The sequence below is a fragment of a genome, unplaced genomic scaffold, assembly GCF_019419815.1.
Source record: "Pyrus x bretschneideri cultivar Hongxiangsu unplaced genomic scaffold, Pyrus_bretschneideri_v1 Contig12, whole genome shotgun sequence".
Taxonomy (NCBI): domain Eukaryota; kingdom Viridiplantae; phylum Streptophyta; class Magnoliopsida; order Rosales; family Rosaceae; genus Pyrus; species Pyrus x bretschneideri.
In genome coordinates this window covers 7,771,919-7,796,025 of record NW_025999413.1, presented here as the reverse complement: position 1 = coordinate 7,796,025, position 24,107 = coordinate 7,771,919, and the positions used below count along the sequence as shown (strand labels likewise).

The 24,107-nt window shown below is 38.8% G+C and overlaps 4 protein-coding genes across 4 annotated transcripts; 2 read left to right on the top strand and 2 right to left on the bottom strand.

Moving 5' to 3' along the window:
* Positions 1-36: 36 nt before the first annotated feature.
* LOC103964164 (pentatricopeptide repeat-containing protein At4g02750-like) lies at positions 37-3,100 on the top strand. Its single transcript, XM_009377065.3, has 2 exons — positions 37-2,647; positions 2,962-3,100. Exon 1 carries the CDS (start codon positions 402-404, stop codon positions 2,619-2,621), a length of 2,220 nt encoding a protein of 739 aa, XP_009375340.1. The 5' UTR covers positions 37-401; the 3' UTR covers positions 2,622-2,647; positions 2,962-3,100.
* LOC103964163 (UDP-arabinose 4-epimerase 1) lies at positions 2,707-5,322 on the bottom strand. Its single transcript, XM_018651619.2, is given in 10 exon segments — positions 2,707-3,377; positions 3,483-3,627; positions 3,729-3,858; positions 4,037-4,131; positions 4,264-4,405; positions 4,492-4,583; positions 4,697-4,804; positions 4,894-5,010; positions 5,097-5,162; positions 5,164-5,322. Coding segments are annotated over 10 exon segments (1,173 nt in total). The 5' UTR covers positions 5,221-5,322; the 3' UTR covers positions 2,707-3,156.
* Positions 5,323-9,108: 3,786 nt separating this feature from the next.
* LOC103964165 (protein PAT1 homolog 1) lies at positions 9,109-14,877 on the top strand. Its single transcript, XM_009377066.3, has 5 exons — positions 9,109-9,420; positions 10,087-10,235; positions 10,569-10,625; positions 11,534-11,609; positions 12,277-14,877. The coding sequence occupies exons 1-5, from the start codon at positions 9,366-9,368 to the stop codon at positions 14,352-14,354; spliced, it is 2,415 nt and encodes an 804-aa protein (XP_009375341.2). The 5' UTR covers positions 9,109-9,365; the 3' UTR covers positions 14,355-14,877.
* A 3,050-nt stretch (positions 14,878-17,927) lies between these two features.
* Positions 17,928-23,741, bottom strand: LOC103964168 (carnosine N-methyltransferase). Its single transcript, XM_009377069.3, is given in 19 exon segments — positions 17,928-18,133; positions 18,340-18,393; positions 18,478-18,546; positions 18,649-18,705; positions 18,796-18,893; positions 19,571-19,644; positions 20,354-20,467; positions 20,652-20,718; positions 20,804-20,868; positions 21,035-21,114; positions 21,194-21,208; positions 21,210-21,239; positions 21,374-21,445; positions 21,584-21,691; positions 21,805-22,026; positions 22,231-22,273; positions 22,592-22,635; positions 22,743-22,815; positions 23,365-23,741. Coding segments are annotated over 19 exon segments (1,503 nt in total). The 5' UTR covers positions 23,487-23,741; the 3' UTR covers positions 17,928-18,037.
* Positions 23,742-24,107: the final 366 nt, after the last annotated feature.

Genomic DNA, 24,107 nt, shown 5'->3' with positions numbered 1-24,107 from the left:
TTTTCGTTTGATTTATTCGATCTGATGGTTAGAAAAAAAAAAAAAGGGGCTTGTGAGAAGTTAAAAAAAATGTGAAAATTACATCCTAAAATGATAACTAGAATATTTAAAAAAACAAAAAAGGAAGCTATTGTCGACATTTCAAGGAAGTCTTTCACATAACTTTTTTCTCGTGTTGTGTTAAAAAGATAACATGAGCTTAACTAAGTTCGAATTTTGTTTTGCAGTTTAGATGTATTAGAATAATGCATCTAAAAAGCGAGAAGTGTGTCAATTTTTGTTGACTCAACAAATAACAGTTCCCTCCAAAATACAAGTACAACACAACAAATATTGAATTGCTCAAACCACAAAGCAGCACTCTTTTCTTCTGCCTCACCAACAGCAACTGCCAACACCAAATGAGGCTGAGATCCATAGGTGAAAAGGGGACCCAAGTCTTCAACCAAAACCTGAAAATTACCCGGTTGGGGAAGTCGGGTCGGATCGACGAAGCGATTAAGGTTTTCTTACAAATGCCTCAAAGGAACACTGTAACATACAATTCGATGATCTCTGTCTATGCGAAGAATGGTAGAATTGGTAATGCACGCCAACTGTTCGATAAAATGCCGCACAGAAACTTGGTTTCTTGGAACACTATGATTTCCGGGTACCTGCACAATGACAGGGTTGAGGAAGCGTATAGGATTTTTGTTGACATGCCGGAGAGAGACCTTTACTCTTGGACTTTGATGATAACTTGCTTTACTCGTAGCGGTGAGCTCGAGAGCGCCAGAGAGCTATTCGATTTGCTTCCGGATAAGGGGGATGCTGCTTGTTGGAATGCAATGATTGCAGGGTATGCGAAGAAGGGGCAGTTTGATGATGCTAAGAGATTGTTTGATGAAATGCCGGAAAAAAATTTAGTTTCGTGGAATTCAATGCTTGCAGGGTATACGAAGAATGGGGAGATGCAGTTGGGACTAAATTTTTTTGAGGAGATGCCTGAGAGGAATGTGGTTTCGTGGAATTTGATGTTGGATGGATTTTTTGAGGTTGGTGATTTGGATTCTGCTTGGAAGTTCTTTAAGATGATTCCGGACCCGAATGTGGTTTCTTGGGTCACGATGTTATGTGGGTTTGAGCAAAATGGGGAGATCGCAAGGGCAGAGGATCTCTTTGAGCAGATGCCAAGTAGAAATGTGGTTTCTTGGAATGCAATGCTTGGAGCCTATGTTCGAGACCACCAAATTGACAAGGCTGTTAAATTATTCGGGGATATGCCTGAGAGGGATTCTGTATCGTGGACAACAATGATCAATGGGTATGTTCGTGTTGGTAAGCTTGACGAAGCAAGGCAATTGCTCAACCAGATGCCATACAAGAACATTGCTGCACAAACAGCAATGATGTCTGGATACTTGCAAAATGGAAGGATGGATGAAGCAAGTGAGATCTTCAATACCATTTCCATCCGTGACGTTGTTTGTTGGAACACAATGATTACGGGCTATGCTCAGTGTGGGAAAATGGTTGAAGCTCTATCTCTTTTCATAAAAATGATTAACAAGGACATTGTTTCTTGGAATACTATGATTACTGGTTATGCTCAAATAGGGCAGATGGATAAAGCACTTGAAATCTTTGAGTCGATGGGTGAGAGGAGCATAGTTTCGTGGAATTCTCTGGTTACAGGTTACGTGCAAAATGGGTTATATCTGGATGCACTAAGGAGGATCGTGAAGATGGGACAGGAAGGAAAGAGGCCTGATGAGTCGACTTTTGCTTGTGGTCTAAGCGCGTGTGCCAATCTTGCGGCTTTACAAGTTGGAAAGCAACTTCACCATTTGGTTGTGAAGTGTGGTTATGTAAATGACTTGTTCGTCAGCAATTCCCTGATTACCATGTATGCTAAATGCGGGAGAGTTGTGGATGCTAATTTTGTGTTCGAAGATATCAAGCGCGGTGATATTGTTTCTTGGAATTCTTTGATATCTGGGTATGCTTTAAACGGAGATGGTGAAGAGGCAGTGAAGCTCTTCAAAAAGATGTTAATAGAAGGGGTGAATCCTGATCAGGTGACCTTTGTTGGGGTGTTATCAGCATGCAGCCACAGTGGGTTGGTTGAGTGCGGTTTAGAAATTTTTAAGAGCATGACTGAAGTTTACCTTATTGAACCTTTTGCCGAACACTATGCTTGCATGGTTGACCTGCTCGGTCGTGCAGGGAGGCTAGAGGAAGCCTTTGAAATGGTGAGGAATATGAAGATCGCGACAACTGCTAAAATATGGGGTGCATTACTTGGAGCTTGTAGGATACACCGGAATCTACAACTTGGAAAGTATGCTTCCGAGAAGCTTTTAGAACTTGAACCTGATAAAGCTTCAAATTATGTGCTCTTGTCCAACATGCATGCTGAGGCCAGCAGATGGGACGAGGTTGAAAGAGTCAGGGTGTTAATGAAAGAAAGTAGCACGGAGAAGCAGCCAGGCTGCAGTTGGATTGAAGTCAGAAATCACGTACATGCTTTTCTCTTTGATGATCCGGCGCAGCCTAGAACAGCAGAGCTTTCAAGCGTATTGAAGAGCCTAACCACAGAGATGAAAAACACAAGTTACATATCGACACCTTATGATTGACAAAGATTTACAACCTACGGTAACAGGTACTGCTTTTTCGCTCTTGCTAAGCTATTAGCAGTATAGCATTTTATAGATCAGTAAATATACGACACGAGCATTCATTTATGATTTATCAATTGTTCTTCAAATAGAGAACTCATACATTGCCAAGGAAAATAGGAAAGAAACTAATTTGTTTTAAGTGATTTAGAGCAATTTACATGAAATTTAGCAATTATACTTATCCGCAGATAACACTCAAACTGGCTATGTATACAGTACTTTAAATGTTTCATCTGTTTAGATCAGTTATCTAATATCCTCTCCTATTCTTTTTCTGGGCTTGAAAAAAGTACAGGAGTAAAAATACACACAGGGTTACTCTTGTCCTATATGAATCAAGAGGGAGGGCACTCTCTTCTCTCAACAAACCCAGAGACTTTCTTCCTCGCCGATTGGAAATTTATGTAGTGTTCCAATTAAAAGGAAATCCATGTTCAACTCAAGGAGCAACATCCTGCTTCCGCAACGATATCTCTGGTATCTTTTCAACCTAAGGACCATAGCCATTCAAATGCGATTTTTGCCATCTCCATGCAATCTGCAGGCTCTCTTGAAGTGTGTAGTGGGCTGTCCAATTCAGCTCCTGCCTTACCTTGGAAGGATCACTATAAACTTTAGCATAGTCCCCTGGCCTTCGGTCGAGGTAATCAACCTTTATGTCCACCCCTGTCGCCTTCTTGCATGCCTCAACAAATTCCTTCACTGAACTACCTGTGATCAAAATGATCCAAAATAACTTCAGGAAATGCAGGGCTAGCGAGGCAAGGGTAAGGAAAGGTTGATAATAATTTCAAGGGAAATGACAGATTTCTTAACCTTTTCCAGTGCCGACATTGTAGATCCCAACCTTCCCAGGTTGTGTGCCGGCGAGAGCTTTTACATGAGCATCAACCAGGTCAGTGACATCTATATAGTCCCTCACACAAGTGCCATCAGCTGTTTCATAGTCTGTTCCTCTTACCTAGAATCAATGGCATAGACAAAAGAATTCAATTTCTCACATTGATTTTGGCCTAAACAAGTGTACTGGAAAAGAGGAGGGGGACAGGGGGAGAAAAGTACCTTCAGTCCAGGAATAATCCCTCGAGCGGCATCAAAACAGGCACCAGAGATTCGTCCCTGCTCACGTAGCTCAGGTCGAGGAGCCTCTCCTAGTCTTCCCTCAGGGTCTGATCCTATCACATTAAAATATCTGGATACGTAACCGTATATATGTTAGGTTCAGTTATACCTAATATATACATTTCGAAGAAATTGCTCATGCCTCATGCTGTGTTGAAGTCAGAATTCAGAAACAAAGCAGCGGGAGCACTTTGCTCGCGCACACGCACGCACACTTTTCAAATAATTAAGCAGAATTCAAGGCCTACCGTAAGATCATGACTGCCATGTTTGAGTTTTTGGAGAAATCTAGTATGATATCTTCTGCCATCTTCTTTGCTTTTCCATATGGATTGATTGGGACCTGAATTCGTACAGTTATAAATATTGAGTATTTCGGAAATTAGCACATCTTCATACATGATTAACACAATATTTAAACTTTACAGTTAATACATGATTAACTGACAAACTAAAACTGTGTTATGAATCTCACTTGCTCGGTTTCTTCGGTGATCGGCATCTTCTCAGGTTCACCATAAGTGGCACAAGTACTGGAATAGATCAATGTTTTTACATTGTGTGCTGCCATTGCCTCCAAAACCAAGAGGGTATTTGATGTGATATTGTGATAGTATCTGCAGCAGAACACTAATTGTATGTCATTAAAAGGTAAACAGAGAAGAAACGAAACTTAATTAACACGAAATTGACGATTGAATACCGAAGAGGCTCGAGTGTACTTTCACCAACATAAGCAACAGCTGCAAAATGCATGACAGCATCAAATGCATTCTCTGAGAAGATGTTATTGACCTAGACAAGAATCAAGGAATATCCAACACGGTGTTCACCCGAGTTCAGTTCACCCTTTCACAGTTTAGATTAGTTTAAAGTAGAATATACAAAAGAAACATATATTAGGATACGGCTTTTGCATCTCCGAGGTCAGCGTATATGAATTGCAGCCTCCCGGGTTCTGGAAACAACTGTTGAAGAACCCTAACAGCACCGATGTTTCCTCGAGAAAGATTGTCCTGCGAAAAGACACAAATTAAAGGGTTTTCAATCGACGAATCATGTAAGAATCACGAAGAAAAAGCTTTCAAGAATGATCGATATATACCACTATCGTTACACGGTATGAGTCCTTCAAAAGCCTAAGTGCAGCATGAGAACCTATGTAGCCAGCACCTCCTGTGACCAAGACATGCGTGATCCCTGCTTCATGATAAGAGAAGATCTGTAGATATACAAAAACATGAGTTGAATGTAAAGAAATCTTGTAAAAAAAAGAACAAAACCGAAAACTATAAATCGGAAACAGACCTTGTTGGGACTGCTAGAATCATGTGACTGCTTGAACAAGACAATGCAGAGGGTGATTAGGCCGGCATGCTGCGAAAATCTTGCCGGAGAATTTGCTCCTTCGTTTCGAGTCTGCAATATCCATGCCTGCAACTGCAACCACAGAGAGAATTGGTTGAAAAATCAAATTTGGTAGTGAAGCACTTTATTAAAAAGTGCTTATACAGGACTAAAAATTGTCTATTGTGATGAGTCCAAAGTCTATGCTTGATGTGCCCTATATGCTTATCTACCTAATACAATGCCCAACTCTGCCGACTTATCGTAGTTAGACTTCTTGACCTATAGCTTATTTGAAAACGTCATAAAAACAAATGACATAATATTCAATTTTTGGGCGAGTGTGTACAATAAAATTTCTGATTCCGTCCCTTGCTTAAAAAAAAAATAATAATAAAAAAATCATAGATGATGATGATTTAAATACGAAAAAGTCCCCATCTCCAAATTAGAAGGATGTATAAAATTCAGCATTGATATATGACTCCCAATTCCGACCCTACAAATAACGTTACCAAAGTATAATAAAAATAAATTAATATACTAGAAGGGAAGGAGTTACAGGCAAAGAAAGAAACGTTACAGAAACATGGTAAACGAAGTGATGAATTTAAGGAACCCTAATGACAGAAACTAATAATTAAGCAAGGGCTGAGATTCATGAGGAGAACCTGAGGAGTCTCGACTGCCACACAGAAACGTCAAACTGGTGACCTCAGAAACGCAGAAACCTGCCAGTCTAAACGAGAACTTGGGAATATAAAACGTCTCTAGTCGTTTCTGTGTAAGGAGGAGGAGGAGGATTAGGTGGAATGAATCTATATTTATATATATTGAGCAAATGAGAGGCGAAGAAGTGTCACTAAAGTTATGCGAGCGAAAAGGAAATACTAACTACCATGAATATTCGTAGAGAGAGAGAGAGAGGGAGAGAGAGAGAGAGAGACCAGGTCCTCCTGCAGGTCTTTGTATTTTGCTAAACTGATGGAGAATGTATACAAACATTCCACGTGCATGGGCGGGCGGGGTTAAGGTTAGCGGCTTCAGCCTCACTCCCGGCGCTCTGCATGTGAATTGACCGGCCTGAGCCCGCAGCTTTAGGGTCTCAGCCCTCAGGCCAGCTTTGCTTCAATCAAAATCTTGAGATTATTACGTATAAGGAGGGGGAGAATCAAATGCATGACCTCAGGTGCGGGGATGGATGCTCGACTGCTTGAACCTTTTCTTAACAAAGAGGTAAATTTTGGGATTATTATTTGGTAATTTAGCTGTGCCTTAAGTCCACCATTCTACTTTGGTTCAAGACATGCACACATACTAATGGAGAGGAGGAATGGAATACAATACCTTGGTTGCCGAGATGAAATGCTCTTACCTACTCGTGTTACAAATATATGCTTGACAAAGAGGTAAATTTTGGTTGTGTACATATATGTATGTGGTAAATGTTTATGGATAGATGGGAGCATCAAATACATGTACCTGCCTTTTGCGTTTAATCGCTTCAGCTACAAGTCGTTGATTAAAGAGGTGAACTTGGATTGCTTCAATATGTATGTGTTATATGTTTATTTCAAGAATGATGATTGCACTTTAAGCATGCTAATGGATTGATTTTGTTCATTTTGGAAATCTACTAATTAATTGTAGTTCTTAACAACCATATATTGTCCTAATTAACTAGTCATAATTAATCTGGGATGGAGAGAAATTATATATGAAACAAATGTATGATTTATATGAATTTTATTGCTCGAGAGAAAACGACTAAACACCTAATCCCTAACCCTCTCTCATCTTAATTAGCTACATAAAACCTGGTCTAATTAGGTTCTCTCCTCAACTCTTAACACTACTTAGTTGAAAGCAATTCCAAGTTTTCATTCATTGGCCTAAGTTTTATAGGTTAAAAATTGAGGATTTAGAAAGAAAAAAAATTGTTATTGACATTTCAAAAAAAAAATATTATTCACTCTTCTCTCTTTTATTGTCAATAACAATTTTGTAAACAAACTAACAACAATGTCATTTCATCGCAAAAGAGGGTCAACAATGAAAGAGTATTATTACATGAACTACTTATGACGTCAATGCATCAGTCGGCTGTATACTTATTGTATCAATTATTATGACCTATTGTTAATTGACATCATATTGTGACCACAAAATGTAATTATCCAACATTATTGTGATTAAAACTGTTTCAAATTGAATGGTTTATTTTTATTATTTTTTGTTGAAATCCTTAGATTAAATGATTGTCTTTCACATTTAGAGTTATGTTTGTTACCAGATTTCTAACACCCTACTTTTCTTTGCTACCCAATTTCTTGCTTACAAGGGAGAATTAGGCAACTCTTAAATCATCTCTGATTTCTCATCTTGCACGTTTCATGAAAGAGAAATTATTATCACACTTCCCTTTGGAAAATCTGTTAGCAAAATAATAGCAATAAAAGACGGCAAATTAATCTATTGGGTTGTTTACAGGTACCCGTTAAGACATGTTTAATTTAATTTCAACCTACGCAATTATTACCACAACCAATATCTTGTTATAGTATGATGATATCCAATTAAACGGGTCTTAACAGGTACCCGTTAAAAACTTATTGTGGTTGATTCGCCACCTCTAATAGCAATGCAACCAAAACGCACCGTCTCACTGTATTCTTCTCTAAATCCTAGGGTCTAGAATATCCTCTTCTAAAACGATGACGTGTCAACCAATCCCACCGTGGAGTCCCATATGCATTCCCTTCTCTCATCAAGTCAAGGTCCAATAATAAAAAAAAAAAGGCATAAGTCCAAGTTGGCATTGTCACGCGGCAACACGCGTAACTCCATCATTGGCTACAAAGCGGACATTTTTGTATGTGATGGTCACATTCTTACCTATCTTATTAAAATAATGCTATTCACACATTTATTTTTACTTCAAACACAATTTTATTAATTTTAATCATTACTTTTTTAAGTCATCCGGTTTAATAGCCATAAATTAAAAAGTAAAAATAAGTATTTGGATAACACCATCCTATTACTAATGTATTTGTTGTTGTTAGAAATGTTTTTTTTTGGGTCAATGTTGTTATAAATGTTTATTTGGTCTTGATGACTAAGAAACACGTGGTCACACACCCTCAAATAAGATATCAAGAGTGAAGAATAAATGAGTTTAATTTTGATATTATAATTTAATTCGTTAGCAAAAATCAATTTTATGTGATAGGAAAGCTTACCAAATGATCAAAATTAATGTAATTACATATTGGGTGGTATATCCACACACTCATTATTTACTTTGGACATACTTCTTGTTAACTTCTACTCTTTGATTTTTCAATTTATTCGATTCAACAGCTGAAATTAAGAAGGATGTATGGTAAGTAAAAAGAAGTGTGAATATGTGCTTTTAAAATGACTGAAAACACTTTTGGTGAAAATGTTTTTAGAACTAATCTTCTTTAGTAAAAATGTAAGTAAATTCTGAAAAATTACTTAAAGTGATTCTTGAAAGAAGCACATAACTGATGTTTCTTGTAGAAAGCATTTTAAGTGCTTTTGGAATCCAAAAATATTTTCTCTAAAAACGCTTTCGGTCATTTTAAAAGGACATTCAAAAGAACCCTCATAACTAATAGTTTACAATTCCACGAATTATAACTTAAAACGATTCATAATATAACGTGACGTGTCGGACAACTAGACAATGACAGGGAAAAACATCTTAACAGTCGACCCGGACATAATGGTCCATTTACGCATCCGAGTCCGAATATCCGAGTTTTAATAGTGAAAAATGCAGTTGGAAAGGCAACCAATGAGAGCGCGCCACCTCAACGCACCTTCTCTATCTGTATTTGCCCACCGCTTCTCTGGAGGAAGGCACGTGCGCCAATGCGAAAGTCGTCTTCTTCCCTTCGCGCTGCAAAGAAAAATGACCTAACCCACATAACCCTCCTTATTTCTCTCCTCCCCCTCTCTCTCTCTCTAATATCCCTCTCAGAAGAGAGAGGGGTTAACCCTTTTTGCCGAATTTGACCCTCGGATTCCCTTCGATTTACACTCCCTTGCCATCCCCCCATTTTCTTCCCTCGACCGCGTAATCTCCTACTGAAGCCTCCAAGTCCCGGCGCGTTTTGCTGTTTGTGCTGATCCGGACCAATACGGCGTAATTTTTGCTTCTGCGGCGGAGCTTCGGGTTGTGGTTTTGGTCCGTCTGTTAATATGGAGAGATCTAATGGCACAGATTTCAGGGACGTGCTTGAGAGTTCCTCGTCAGGTCTGCTTTCGTCTTTGCCTTCAAGATCTATTTTTTTCTTCTCTTTCGCTTGTTTGGGTGCTGAGAAAGTTGAAGGAGAAGAAAAGAAAATCATATATGTTTGAATGTCTTTGTAGTTCGAAGAATCTGGGGCGAAAATGCGAATCTTTTTTCCTTTTTCCTAACATTCTGACCAGAAAATAAAAGTTAGGGTTTTAATTTTTCGACCTGCTTCTGTATCTTGTTTGGGAGATTGTATTGAAGTCGAAATTCGGAGTTTATGATTACTGTTTATGGACGTAAGCTTTTGATGCTCAATAATTCTGCAGAGAGTTTACTCTGAATTGTCAATCAAGTTTAGCTGAATTTGGCTTTAAGGCTGTTTCGAGCTTATATGATTGGGGTCAAGTTCTCGTCTTGACTGAATTGAGAAGCCTAGTTATGAGAAAGACTGAAAATTTGGTTGTCATTGTGTTTTGAATTGTATGGAAATAATTAGTTGGGGTATATAATTCGCACTTCGGTTTTTGAACAATGGCTTGATTTTCTGTTGTTAGTATGCACTGCGCTATTAGCACTTAGTACCATGACCTTGATAATTCGTTTTCGCTGCTTTACTTGTTTATGAACTGTTGAAATTAGCTCTCTTTTTGGGACACCTAACGCTTTTTTCCTATTGTCATACAGAGAATAAACTCTTTGATGCATCACAATATGAGTTTTTCGGTCAAAATGTGGTGGATGAAGTTGAGTTGGGGGGTTTGGACTATGAGGAAGGCAGAAAACCTTTGTTTGGGCCTGCTGATAATGAGTACCATTTATTTGAGAAGGATGAGGTTAGATTATCTTTTCCCAGCTTACCTTACAATTGTCTGTGAGGCCAACAGTGCAATAGTTTATTGTGTTCAATTTGCAGCATTTGTTGTTCTTTTTGAAGCATTGTTTCACGTGCTAAATTGTTCGCATACACTTAAGCAGCGTGCATGTATTTTACTTTATTCATTCTGAGTACTCAAACACCTGGCCTGATGCTATGTGCAACCATTTCCCTATTCTTTTTATTCGTTGTTATAAGCTTCACCTTTATCTATTTAGTTTAATGAAATATGTTGCAGGTCCTTCGGCAATTTAAAACATGTTTACTGACCTCAATCTTTTCTTTTGCATAGGCTCTTGGTTTGGGATCTTTATCTGACATAGATGATCTGGCAAGCACTTTTGCAAAGGTCAGCTTTCTTAACTTTGTTGACTTTGCAAACAGTTGAGTTTGTCTGCAATCAATATCTGTTGGGCCACATCTTTTGTTTGACATGGTTTTGGAATGAAAGTTGTACGGCTGTACTTATCGTATAAATTCCTCAATATGACATTTTTTTGTTGTTATTTCTCAAATGTGGTATTGATGCTAGATCCTTGAGTTGTGTTTGATGTTTGTATTTTCGTCATGCATGCAAAGATCTTAGTGACGGTTGCCCACTTTCTTCTTTTAGAAGTACTATTAATTTATATCTCAGTATTGCATGCCTTTTGGTCCTGAATTTTTTTAATTCTTATCACTATGTTGACAGTACTTATTGTAGTAAACATGACATTCAGTTGTGAGATACTTCAATCCTTTGTTTTGGCATAGTCATACACGTAAATTTGTGGAAATATATGAATTTTTTTTCTTTCTCTTTTTTTGATTCCATATGAACTTTTTTTAGTATCTGAATATATGTATCCTTTTATTTGTTCTTGAGGTACTATTTTTATACTGAATTGCTGACGTGATTTCGATTTTAACAAAGTAAGACTGGAACAATAGAGCTATGTTTTTCATCCAGAATCTTATCTGTCACTTGCCAGTACTTACGACTTACTAGTGATGGTTCTACCCTGTAAATGTGCTGGTTTGAATGAAGCAGATTATGTTATTTCTTCATTTTTATTTCCGTGTTTGATTGTTATATTTGTGATCAATCAATATGTTTGTCTTTCAAGCTCAAAAGTTTTTAGATGTGACAATTTTCATTCTCATGGTGAATGCTTGATCTTTCTGGTCCATGGAGTGCATTTTCCTGACGTTTTCATCTTAATAGCTCATTCTGCCCTCACTAATTCTTAGTAGTGACGTAGTTTTTCTTTTGCACAGTTAAACAAAGTTGTAACAGGACCAAGACATCCAGGTGTTATTGGAGACAGAGGTTCAGGATCCTTTTCAAGAGAAAGTGAGTAACTGTCAACCATTGCCATCGTGTTATGGTGGTTCTTATTTTTGTTGCACGCATGCTTGCTCTGGAATTGTTTCTTTGAGCCAGTATCTGCTGGAAATTAGCCTCCATTGAAGCTTAATAAATAAGAAAATAAAATAGTTGATTATGCATTACAAAGCTTTTGTTACCTCTGTTTAACTGCATATATGCATTACAAAGCATATATGATGTGTTTTAGCATTCCATAAACAATTTATCAAATTGAAACACGAGTGCACTCATTGTAACAGTATTAAAACTAGAACAGTCGTATTGTGCTTAACAATTGTTTGCACATTATGCTTTATCATTTATTGATTTTTTAGGATCTAGATACTCAAGATTTAATGTGCAAAAGATTGGGTGGTTTTGTTGCTTTGCATTGCAAAATAGAAGTAAGCTAGCTGAAAAACAGCAGCAGTTAGCTATAAGATAATTAAGGTTCTAAGGCTTCAGCATTTGTTTATGGTCATTATATCACCCTCCCCTTATATTGCTAGCTAATTTTTATCACCTCTTTGGTATATTTTTATGTGCTTGATTTCTTCCATTTGTGAAGTATGTAATGTAGCTATAGCCTCCGTACAATTTTCAGTTTTCTGAAATTTTATTTTGGCTTTATCTAACGTGGTGTTTTCTTCAGGTTCATCAGCTACTGATTGGGCCCAAGACGGAGATTTCAATAACTGGTTAGATCAGCATATGTTTGATACAGAATTTTCCGAGGAAGGAAAGAGGTGGTCATCACAGCCGCAACCTTCTTCTGCTCGATTTTCAGAATCAAAACAACCAAAACCTTTGTACAGAACATCGTCATACCCAGACCAGCAGCCAGTCCAGCATCACTTCTCCAGTGAACCAATTGTACCGCCCAAGTCAGCATTCACATCATTCCCTCCTCCTGGAAACAAGTCCCCGCAGGGCTCACCACATCAGCTGAATCTTTCTGCTCTTGTGGGTGGTTCCCAGTTGCCTTTTTCTGCACCAAACCTTTCTCCTTTATCTAACTCTAATCTTCATATGGCCGGTTTACCTCATGGGTTGCATTATGGAGGGAACATGCCTCAGTTTGCCAACCCTAGCCTTCCTTTCAATAGCAGGTCACAGAATCATTGGGTTACGCATGCTGGAATATTGCATGGCGATCATTCCAGCCTCAGAAACAATATGTTGCAGCAACAGCTCCCTCATCAAAATGGACTCCTTTCCCCACAATTACTGTCAGCTCAGCAGCAGCTACAACAGCAGAGATTGCACCATTCGGTTCAGCCATCTTTGGCCCATTTTGCTGCAATGCAGTCTCAATTTTATGGTACTCACCCTTCTTCATCACATAAGTCAATGCATGGGTTGTCTGACATAAGTAATCATAGACCAAAAAGAGGAAAACATCGTTTTTCTCAAGGCTCTGATACTGGTAGTCAGAAAAGTGAGAGTGGGTGGATCCAGTTCAGGTCTAAGCACATGACATCTGAAGAGATAGAGAGTATTCTTAAAATGCAGCATGCTGCAACACACAGCAATGACCCTTATATTGATGATTATTACCACCAGGCAAGTCTTTCCAAAAAAGCAGCTGGCTCGCGGTCAAAACATCCTTTTTGCCCATCTCATCTTAGAGAGTTCCCTTCCCGCGGCCGTAATAGTACTGATCAGCATACTCATAGTTCTGTCGACGCTCTTGGGAGAATTCCCCTTGCTTCCATACGTAGGCCTCGCCCCCTCCTTGAAGTTGACCCTCCCCCTGGTTCTGGCGATGGCGAGCAGGTCTCTGAGAAGCCTCTGGAGCAGGAACCCATGCTTGCTGCTAGAATTGCCGTTGAGGATGGGCTTTGTCTCCTTCTTGATGTTGATGATATTGATCGACTGCTACAGCATGGTCAGCCCCAAGATGGTGGGGTTCAACTCAGGCGAAGGCGGCAAATACTGCTGGAGGGGTTGGCTGCATCACTTCAGCTTGTCGACCCACTTGGTAAAGGCAGCCACTCAGCGGGGCTGGCTCCAAAGGATGACATAGTGTTCCTACGTTTAGTTTCTCTTCCTAAGGGGCGAAAGCTCCTTTCTAAGTTTATTCAGCTTCTCTTCCCTGGTAGTGAGCTTGCCCGTATTGTGTGTATGACAGTATTCCGTCATTTAAGGTTTTTGTATGGTGGCCTACCTGCAGATCCTGGAGCTGCTGAGACAACTAGTAATCTTGCAAAGAGAGTTTCTACATGTGTAAATGGTATGGATCTTCGTGCGTTAAGTGCTTGTCTTGTTGCAGTAGTTTGTTCATCAGAGCAGCCACCGCTCCGACCCCTTGGAAGCCCTGCTGGAGATGGGGCCACTATTATCCTAAAATCTGTTCTTGAAAGGGCAACTGTACTCTTAAGCGACCCTCACGCTGCTGGGAGCTGTAGCATTTCTAACCGTGCCCTTTGGCAGGCATCATTCGATGAATTTTTCGGTCTTCTCACTAAGTATTGCCTGAGTAAGTATGAAACTATAGTACAGTCAATATTTACGCAGAGTCAGCAAAGCACAGAAGCTATTGGTTCAGAGGCAACCAAGGCGATACATCGTGAAATGCCTGTGGAGCTTCTGCGTGCTAGTCTTCCTCACACAGATGAGCGTCAACGGAAGCTTTTGTCAGATTTTGCTCATCGATCAATGCCCATTTCTGGTCTTAATGGCCATGGCGGGAACGGAGGTCAAATGAACTCTGAATCAGTGAGGGGATAGTTGAGGACTGCGAGTTGTCTGGGAAGGTTTGTGAAAAATATAATCTTTCACCGGCAATTCTATGGCGGAGGTCATATGCATTTACAAAGTGAATCTGCTGGGAATGTGGCAGGCTGGTGTGCCGGGGGTGGCACACTTGTGCGTGCATCCCCATCGAAGTAATTTTAAAGGCTTCGCTTTAATTTGTTGCTTAACTTTTTACTGTTCCGAAGTTGAAGAAAACATGTGATGCTCGGTTTGATGATGAATGTCATGCAATGCATAAAATGTGTAATATGATTCTGGACGTGATGGGACGGGGACGGGGTCGGGAAGTTTCTGAGTCTGCAAGTTGGTTCTTCTGGGGAGCTTTATTTTGGTGCTCTGTTGAACTGGAAGCATAGGGATAGAGATGATGTACAGAGTGTAGTCTCACATAAACCCTCAAAACTCCTTTTGTTCCAGTTCTCTCAATTTCTCCCGAATTTCTAATTCAGTTATGTATCTCTCTGTTAGCCAGCTTATTAGGATCCGCATTACATTCTCTCTTCTCTTAATTTCTCTGTGTTTTTCTATCTTCTTTTGTAAAAGGACCGATCGAACGTTAACCCTTAGCCAGGTTGGTAAGGATCCAAAGGTGAAGGTATTGAAGCTCATAGTTACACTGTGTATGGCTTATGTGGGCGTATTAAGATAATTTTGTAATTTAAAAAGTCGATGTGGGGTGTTTTTAAGTACACAGGGCGTCGTCAACGAAATATGCCATTACTAATTACACATGCTTTAATTTGGTTATATATAAACAGTAATTAGGGCATTAGTTTCTGGACATTTTTGACCCAAAAAACTGAATTGGACCAAAATCGTATAAAGCCATGCCGAACATGAAGTTGATTTATTTATTTTAAAGAAATTTGACAGAACCGAATCAGACTGATTTATTTACTAATTTATTTCGGCTCGGTTTTGATTGAGATTTTAAGAAACAGGTGGTCCAACCGAACCGAACCGATTTCTAAAATCCATACCTGACTTCCACGGTCAGTGCTTGCACAGCAAACCACCATAGCAGCACAAGTTGTAATTTAAACGAACAGGTACACTAATAACATTTTTAAGTTGTCGTAATTTAAACGAACAGGTACACTTATAACATTTTACAAAATATCACTTTTTCTTATCTCCGAAAAAAAAAAAAAAAATCACTTCTAATAACAAAACCCTATAGCCACCTTTCATTCGCCCTTTTTCTTCACCATTTCCGACCACCCTTCTTTACCATTGCATTCAACCACCCACTGCCACATTTGCGTACAAACTTTTTCATTCGCCCTTCTTCTTCTTCTTCTTCTAGCCAATCGTCCTGGCCCCTTCAACTTAAGCCAAAGATATATTTTTGCTGCATGCCCAAATATGTACGTAATTGTCACACAATTGACATAATATCATGGTATAAAAAATAGAAGAGACGTTGAGCCCTAAACCGTGGTATCATAGTGAGAGTGGTGAAAATGGCCAAACTCCTGGGGACCGTCAAAGCAAACACAAACCATGCCAAGATTATTTCACAAGTGGCGGCAAGATCAATGGCTGCCCCTAATTATACAACTCTTGCTGCTCCTCCAGAGCTCAAAAGATTCAACAGCCAGGCACCAGCAACGAAAAGGCTCCCTCACCCTCCGGCGGAGTTGGAGGCCTCCTTGGCACATCTGAAGCGACTGCTCCCGCTGGCTTGGTTTCACAATCCCCTAACCACCCTTAAGCTCATCTATAACCTACTAGACATTATGGGTGGATAATTCTAAGAAAAAGCCTTCCACACGGCGGCGTATTGGCTCCACCAAAACCCTAGCGTGCAATATCGCCCATATTCCCGAGTCGTTTGGGATTTTTATCGACCCTGTCGTGATTCTATACCAGCTTCTAGATGACGCAAACGTGACAAAAATGGCTGTTGTAGAGAGGTATGAGTGTGACCCGAATTATCAGTTGTTATAGGACCGAGTTACGAATCTTTTCGTGAAGAAGTTGGAGTCTGATACTGAAAATTTGTCAAGAAGACTGGTGAAGAGAAGTAAAATCCACATAAGCGGGGCAGCACGCTGTTGCCTTTCCGACTCCATCGAATACCCTCAGGCCATCGAAGCCACTAGGCTGCATTGCGAGGAAGCTTTTCCCACGAGAATCATACGACCCCGAATACTATACGGAGGATCATTATAACAACAGGGTCTTTGTGCGGCTCACCAATGAAGTTTTGGTGCCCTTAACGGATGCCTACAACTGTCATGAAAATTATTGGCCAAAAGAAGAGCACCGGAGCTCTGTGGCTGACAAGTATTTGGAAGCGGCGAACGTCAACAAGGCAAAGGTTGTGGGGGATGCTTTGCTTCCGCATGAAATCATACGCAACGTGCATCATCGGAATGTGAGGAAAGTGGCCGACCTTCAGTGGATGGCAATGGTCGAGGACATAAAAAAACAAAGTAAAAAATCGCAAGAAGATACTCAACAACTGCTTGGCTGTATGTGACATCAACCCTCACTTCATGGACGAGATGCACGTGGACGTGTCCATTGCTTTGGGACTTTTGGTGTCTGAACTGAGTAAAGAGCGGTGGAAAGGAAAAGTGATTAATTACGGTGATTTGCCTCAGCTACATTTGATACAAGGCGGTGATGATCTTAGGTGCAAGTGCAAGTTTGTGAAGAAGATGAAAGACCATGTCAACTGCTATCCAGAATTTGGGAAGATATTTGACTTGATCCTGGAAGTGGCTGTGAACAGGAATTTGAAGCCAGAGCAGATGATTCGGAATGTGTTTGTGTTCAGTCACCAAGACTTTGATCTTGAGATTAATGATATCAATCGTTGTAGCTGCTTATGGGATGATCATTATAAGGCTATACAAAGAAAGTTTAATGATAAAGGCTACGGGGATGCGGTACCCCACGTTGTGTTTTGGACATTGTCAGAATACAAGCCGACCAAAGCCGGCGATGCCTTGCACTACACAACCAGGGATGACGTTATTGCATGGCTTCTCCGACAACTTGCTCAAGTTGTTCTTGGACAATGACAGGGATATTAGCCCGGAGCAAGTCATGGAAGCGGCGGTTGATGACAAGAAGTATGAGAGCCTGCATGTGGTGGACCGACTGACGTTTATTACGGTGATATTGTGTTTTGTCTCTCTTGTATTGTTAGTTTTGTGAAGAATAACTTGATTACTGGTTTTGTCTGTCTGATTTAAGTTATTGTTATTATCATTATTTTCTTTTTCTTGCGAAATCATAGCAGATTATTATCCAAGGATATAGATCAAATCTTACAAGAAGCAATCTCATTCACACCTAGACTTGCATGGAACGAGACGCCAAGGTGGTATTGTCACATATCAGTGATACATACCGGCACTTTGAGCTTGGTTCGAGCCCTAATTTTGCGGTTTACTTCTTGGCTTGTTGGGAAGTGGAGATTTGCATGGGAATCATCGTGATCCTAAATGCCGTTAAGGGATGGCGGAACTTGGGTGCGTAGACGACGGGGGAAGCGGTGCCTGGAAAGTATTTTCTATTTTTCAATTTAGAAATATTATTTTCATGTTTAAATTAAATATTTAAAACAATTAAGAATTTTAATTCCTCGAGTAATAATAAAAAATCAACTGGATTAAAAATAAAAAAATAAAAAAAAAATAAACTTAAGCGTCAAGAATTTGTCTCTCAGTTAAAGGAGGTTGGTGCTCCATTGTTGCTGATCTCTTTCTCATTGTCCAAAATGCGGCGTAGTATCGGTTCTGCAAGAAAAGGGGACCTTCAGATTATCAAAGCAGCAAAGGTTTAAATAGAACAACTCAGCTTTAAACAGGTTTCAAATCTAAAACTTCTGGCATTCGAGGAGTGACATATGCAGAAATCCCCAATTTAGAGATTACAACACGAAAACGGAATAAAGAGGGGAAAAGGAAGAAAAAGAAAAGCCACTTCAGGTGGTATTACTTACCTGCATCATTGACCTAGGATTTGTAGTGTAGGTTGTCTCAACGGTGCTTTCTTTCTGTGGTTTGAGAACAACGCAATTTATACGGTTATGATCATCCAACGATGCTTAAGCAACATAACGGAATTGGAACGAGCTTACCTCAAAATGAAATCCGTAGTGCAAGGCAACCCTCCTCACATCCTCCAAACTCAGTTCAACAGACATTTCCTGAAACAAAACAATGAAAACAATTTTTTTTTTTTTAAAGTAAGCGTATAGAGCTCCCTCAGAGCATGTCAGCACGAAATGCTTAGTTGAAAGGAAGCTTACATCTTGCCCATAGACATCAGCAAAGTGGTATAGTAGGGGACCCAAATTTATCCAAACCTGTCATCCAATCAATCAAGGATTAATAAACTGAAAAGACGGGGGAACAAAAACTAGAGTCAACAGACTCATCACGACTGAGGAACTTACTCCACCATCCTTCAAGATTCTTGATATGATTTCTATGTATTCAATAATGTTGTGTGCCGTATCAATAAAGAAGCAGGTCACAACCGCATCCCAGACACCTGTACATTCCACAAATATCTCCATGAGAAATACTACGGAGGTTATTTATGCGCGTTCCTGAAGTGCATGCAAATCTAAATCTTTCGAAGATAATTTCTGAACAATAAACAAATTAAATTATCCAACCATGTTATATTGTAAAAGTAATTTATGTTACCATCTGTACGGGAACAGGTATGAACCATCTAAATTTGTTTCGTCAATCTGCTTGAACAGGTTTTTCTTATTATTTAGAACACCTTGCCCTTAAGTCTAAACCCTAAAGTTACGGGCCGCTTGGTTCCGGCTGTTTTGGAATTTATTTGTCACAAACACTTTATAAATTGACCGGAAAGAAATTCATTTAGGTCTCCTCCCAAAGATTGTATTCAATATTTAAACACTATGAACGGGAAAAGCAAGAGATTTATTTTATATCTCGCCCAGATATGTTTATACCAGACCAGACAACTATCTGCTGTCTCAGCTTAGCAACACTAGACCTTAACAATTTAAGACCACCTGTCTATGCTGAAGCTACTTGCCACATCATACACCAACATAACAAATGGATTACCACAGGATAAATGCAATGGAAAATTTCTTACGATATTTCCTACTACTAGGTGCTCAAAATATCTACTGTTCATTAACCTCAATTACAATGTTTGAATATAAGAAACCCATATTTTCTTACCTACTTGGTTTGGATCGTTGTAAACCTCAACAAAGTCGCCACCACACATAGAAAAGCCTTCAGTAATCCCTGCACTGTTTGAAAGAAAACCTACAATTATTGGAAAACAAATCCTAATAGAAACTTTTACGAAAAGAAGATAGTACTCATATTAAAAATAGGCTTATTTTTAGCTATGACACCTGTACCTTTCACCAAATCTCACTTTACCCCCTACACTTTATATTGTCTCACTTTACCACCTGCGCTATTCCTTTGTGTCTCACTTTACTCCTACACTATATTGTCTCATTTTAACACCTGCACTCTTTATCAATGTCCCAATTTACCCTAATCTGTCAAATAAGTTAAGTGAGCTGCTAATTGTGTTGACGTGGCATGGACAATTTTGTCTTGTTAGCACAATTAACAGCTCTCTTAACTTATTTGACGAAATAGGGTAAGGTGAGACATTGAGGAAGAGTGTAGGTGTTAAAGTGAGACAATATAATGTGTAGGGGTGAAGTGGGACACGGAGGAGGAGTGCATGTGGTAATGTAGGCGCTAAGGTGAGATTTGGTGAAGACTACAGGTGTCATAGCTAAAAATAAGCCTTAAAAAAAAGAAAAGATAAGAAGCATATCATCTCTTTCTAGGTCACTGCTATATTGAAGAGTATCCATTCAACTACTATCTATTTCGATGATAAACACCTTAAAAGCACTAAGAGAACTGATAGTATGTCAGAAACGCTTTTGTAGCATTACTAAAGACTTCAGACAAATGAATTAGCAGCATCAGTACCTAGCAGGATGAATATCTGGTACTGTAACGGGGCGAAGTTGGTCACTATCTGAAAGTGAATTGCAATTGCTGTGGATCCAAGGATATATTGTCCACTCCCCAGCAGTTTGACAACTGAGTAACCAAACAAAACCATCTAAGAAAAGAAAACATAGAATACAAAATGAAGAGAATATATCGGAAAAGAATCTATTGCCAACCATTGAAAACTCTCTTCCAAGGTCAGAAAAAGGATTCCTTTTTCGTGATAGCAAGATGGTTGAAGACTATTTAAGGTGAGGTGTAATGACATGCTTACTGATTAAGAATAAAATTTGAACATATCATCATGTAGTATGAAAATTCATTTCCCTGGCTTATGAAACCTGAATAGAATATGAAAAATAATACACATGAGTATAAATATATATTGAAAATGGAATTCTTAGCAAACAAACAATGTATGCACACCTAAACACGAGATTTCCAAAGCCAGCCGCCCAAGTCCAGCACCAGGAACCAAACAGGCAGGAGGACTGTTCAAATAAATATCATTATCATACACAATAAATTACTTGAAAAAAACCCGTGCTCGATAAGAAAAAGTAATTTGATAATTGCAATGGTTAAGAAACGATGCAACTGATAGGAAGACAGTGACACATATGAAAACATAAAACTAAGATCAGAAAATAATATTACCTTTTCTTAGAGCGATCAGCAAATAGTGCATCAAGTTCTTCTAATATAGGCTTGTAGCACTGATCACGTTCTTTCTGTCCCTGTATTTAATATAATTACAAACTTAAGTAAAACTGGGATATCCTCGAGCATAGAAATCAATGATAAATCATCAGATACCTCTGCCGCCCAGTCCTCTAACTATGTTCCGTACTATACAACGGACCTGTAGGGAGGGTAAAAGAAATTTTTATAAATTAAGCTAAATTGTTTACTGCTTGTATTTCTTATTACTTAAAGGGAAAACAAAAACAAGTAGTCTCATAGCACCAGATATCCAACACAAGAGAAGCAATATACCTTATCAACATCAACTAACGGAACATGTAACTGTAATGATGGATCCAACCATGTCCGAGATGGTGAGGATACCTAAAAGCGTATCACCAAGAAAGTCACAATTTTCAATTGAAAAGTTTGGCCACTTTCTGAATAATTAAACCATAAAAGAGAAACGCACATACTCAAATAGGTTGTAAATTAATGCTATAAAGAAACAAAAACTCATACATCTCCATTGGAATCATTCCCACAACAGTTATGTGTCTCTCTAATATATTCCACTCCTGAAGTGTGTCCATCGGTAATGGACTCATGATGACCGTTATTGTCTACCTCCTGTGGTTATCTACAGAGGTCAAATTTCTAATGAAGAAGGACATTATGAAGAAAAATATACATTTAATTCTAATAATGAAAAGCTAACATGGTCGTGTAAGTGTTGCAGAAACCTTATTAGTAGTCACTATTGGTGAACTGTGGACTGTGTTGCTCCCTTCCTCATAACAGGCCTGATCAGAATTGGAAGTATGCAATCTTTTGCTAGCGGAGGTAGACTGAGAAGAGCAAACATTATTCACTCCAGAAACATTGTGATTATTTGGGACGTTTTCAAGATGGGGGCCATCACAGACATCTATGTCCTGGCTCAAATCAAGTGGGGGTTCAAATGCCTGCAATGTATATAAAAGTGGGGAGACAAAAGAAGTCAAGAACCTTAATACCAATTACCCCAGTTTGAGGACTCGCTCACATAATGTCAGTCCTTTGAGAAGTCATGAAGTGTTGTGATGTCAAAAGGTCATCAGAATATTATCAAACGAATGATTTTTACTTTTTTAGAAGGAAAAAGTGATAAAAAGTATGTTGGAACTAACCTGAAGCATGTTAAAAATGAAATATGAATTTACAGAGATGCACCTGCACAACAAGTCTGACCCATTACAAATCTCGAAACTCTTCTACCAATCATGTAAACGGAAAGAAAGTCCCTAGGATGTTTTACAGAAAGTTTAAAAAATAAATAAAGACACCCCACCAGTTATTTTGAAACACACTTAGAAGTCATAATACTAAATAGTATTAATCAAATTCCCACCACATTAACCTTGAGTTAGTTTTTGAGTTAATATGTCAAGTTTTACAATTTAAAACCGTAGATATGCCAGTCGTTGATGTATTATCCAAATTCCAAAAACTTGAAATTAATGTAATGAAACAAGTCAAAGGAAAATTTACCGTCTTAGTCTTTGAAACTTTAACGGGTAGTGGGATAACAGAGCCTGCAAATAGAGGGAGATTGTTAGAAACGAAAAAGATAGCGAAACACCAATTTGGTTAATGTATCCCAAGTTACTAGCGTATGAAAGCTCTTATAGTATTTGTACACCTTATGGGCAGGTGGAAGCATTCTGAAAGATCTTTCATATCGTCTCACGTCCTCTTCTGACGCCTCCGGATAGCTGCATTCAGAATGAGGGACATTATTCAAACTATAGGCACATATTTGATATCTCTGAAAATAAATAAATAAAAAATAGGCTATCACACCAACAGAATAATCAAAAGGTTCATAATTTACAAAATTCGAGCCGTAAAGTTCAAGAATTTCGAGTGTGATCAGACAACCAGAAACCAGAAAATGACAGAGTGGCCTGTGATAGATCGATTGAAAGCGAAGAACGTTCGACCGTGGGTCACAGGGTGAATTGTCAGCCCCAACCTTAACGAGCATTTTCGGGGACTAGCCCGCTTTATACACAACCTAGTCGAGCATAATGTAAAAGAACAGGTATTCGAACTGAATATGTGACAATCACAGCAGCCTTTTTTTCTTTCAGAAATTCAAATATTTCGATTGTTTACAAGAAAAATTAAATCTTTTGGTGTTAAATTAACAAAATTAACGAAAGTATCAAGCTTTCCAATCATTAATGCAAATTGTATAAATCGCAAATCATTGAATTCAAACTTGAGTAGTGTAGAGAGAGAGAGAGAGAGAGAGAGAGTACTTGAGGTAGGCGCTGATTATGCGCCTGAGGGACTTGATTTCGAGAGCTTCTTCGAGCTTACTCTGGCGACGTCGTTCGTCGTCTTCGTCCTCAACTCCTCCTCCTGCTGCTACTGGATGCATATCTCTGCTGTCGTCGGCTCTGACTGACAGAATACTGACAGGAACACACTAAAGAGAGTACTTCTAGTCAAACAGGATGAGTCGCACACACATAATTGAAGGCCGAGCCCAATATGAAGCACAAACATATAGATCGACCAACCCACTAGTTCCTGAGACGTTGGGGGTCTGATTAAAGGGTTGGATATTTACATGATCGGGCTTTTCATATCTTGATTGAGGGAACCGAAGACAAGTTAGGGTGAGTAAATATTCTTAACCACACTTGACTTAGTTATTTTGTAAAGCCAATGATTAAGAGTCCATTCGACTCAAGAATATTTAAGTAAGAAACATTTTTCCTTATAAGCAATTCAGTAAGTGTGTTTTTGTTAGAAGTACATTAAGGGTCCGTTTATTAATTCGTAATTAGATTGAGAAGAATTGAATTGAGGGAGAATTGAAATGAGGTAGAATCAGAATTAGATTTCTGTTGAAGTTGTTTACCAAAATTGTCTAGAATCGGAGTAGAAATGACATTGATTCTATATAAACTGTTTACTAATTCATATGAATCGGAATAAAATCTAATATAATTACTAAAGTACCCTTGCTTAACTAATCTATTTTATTTGCTAATTA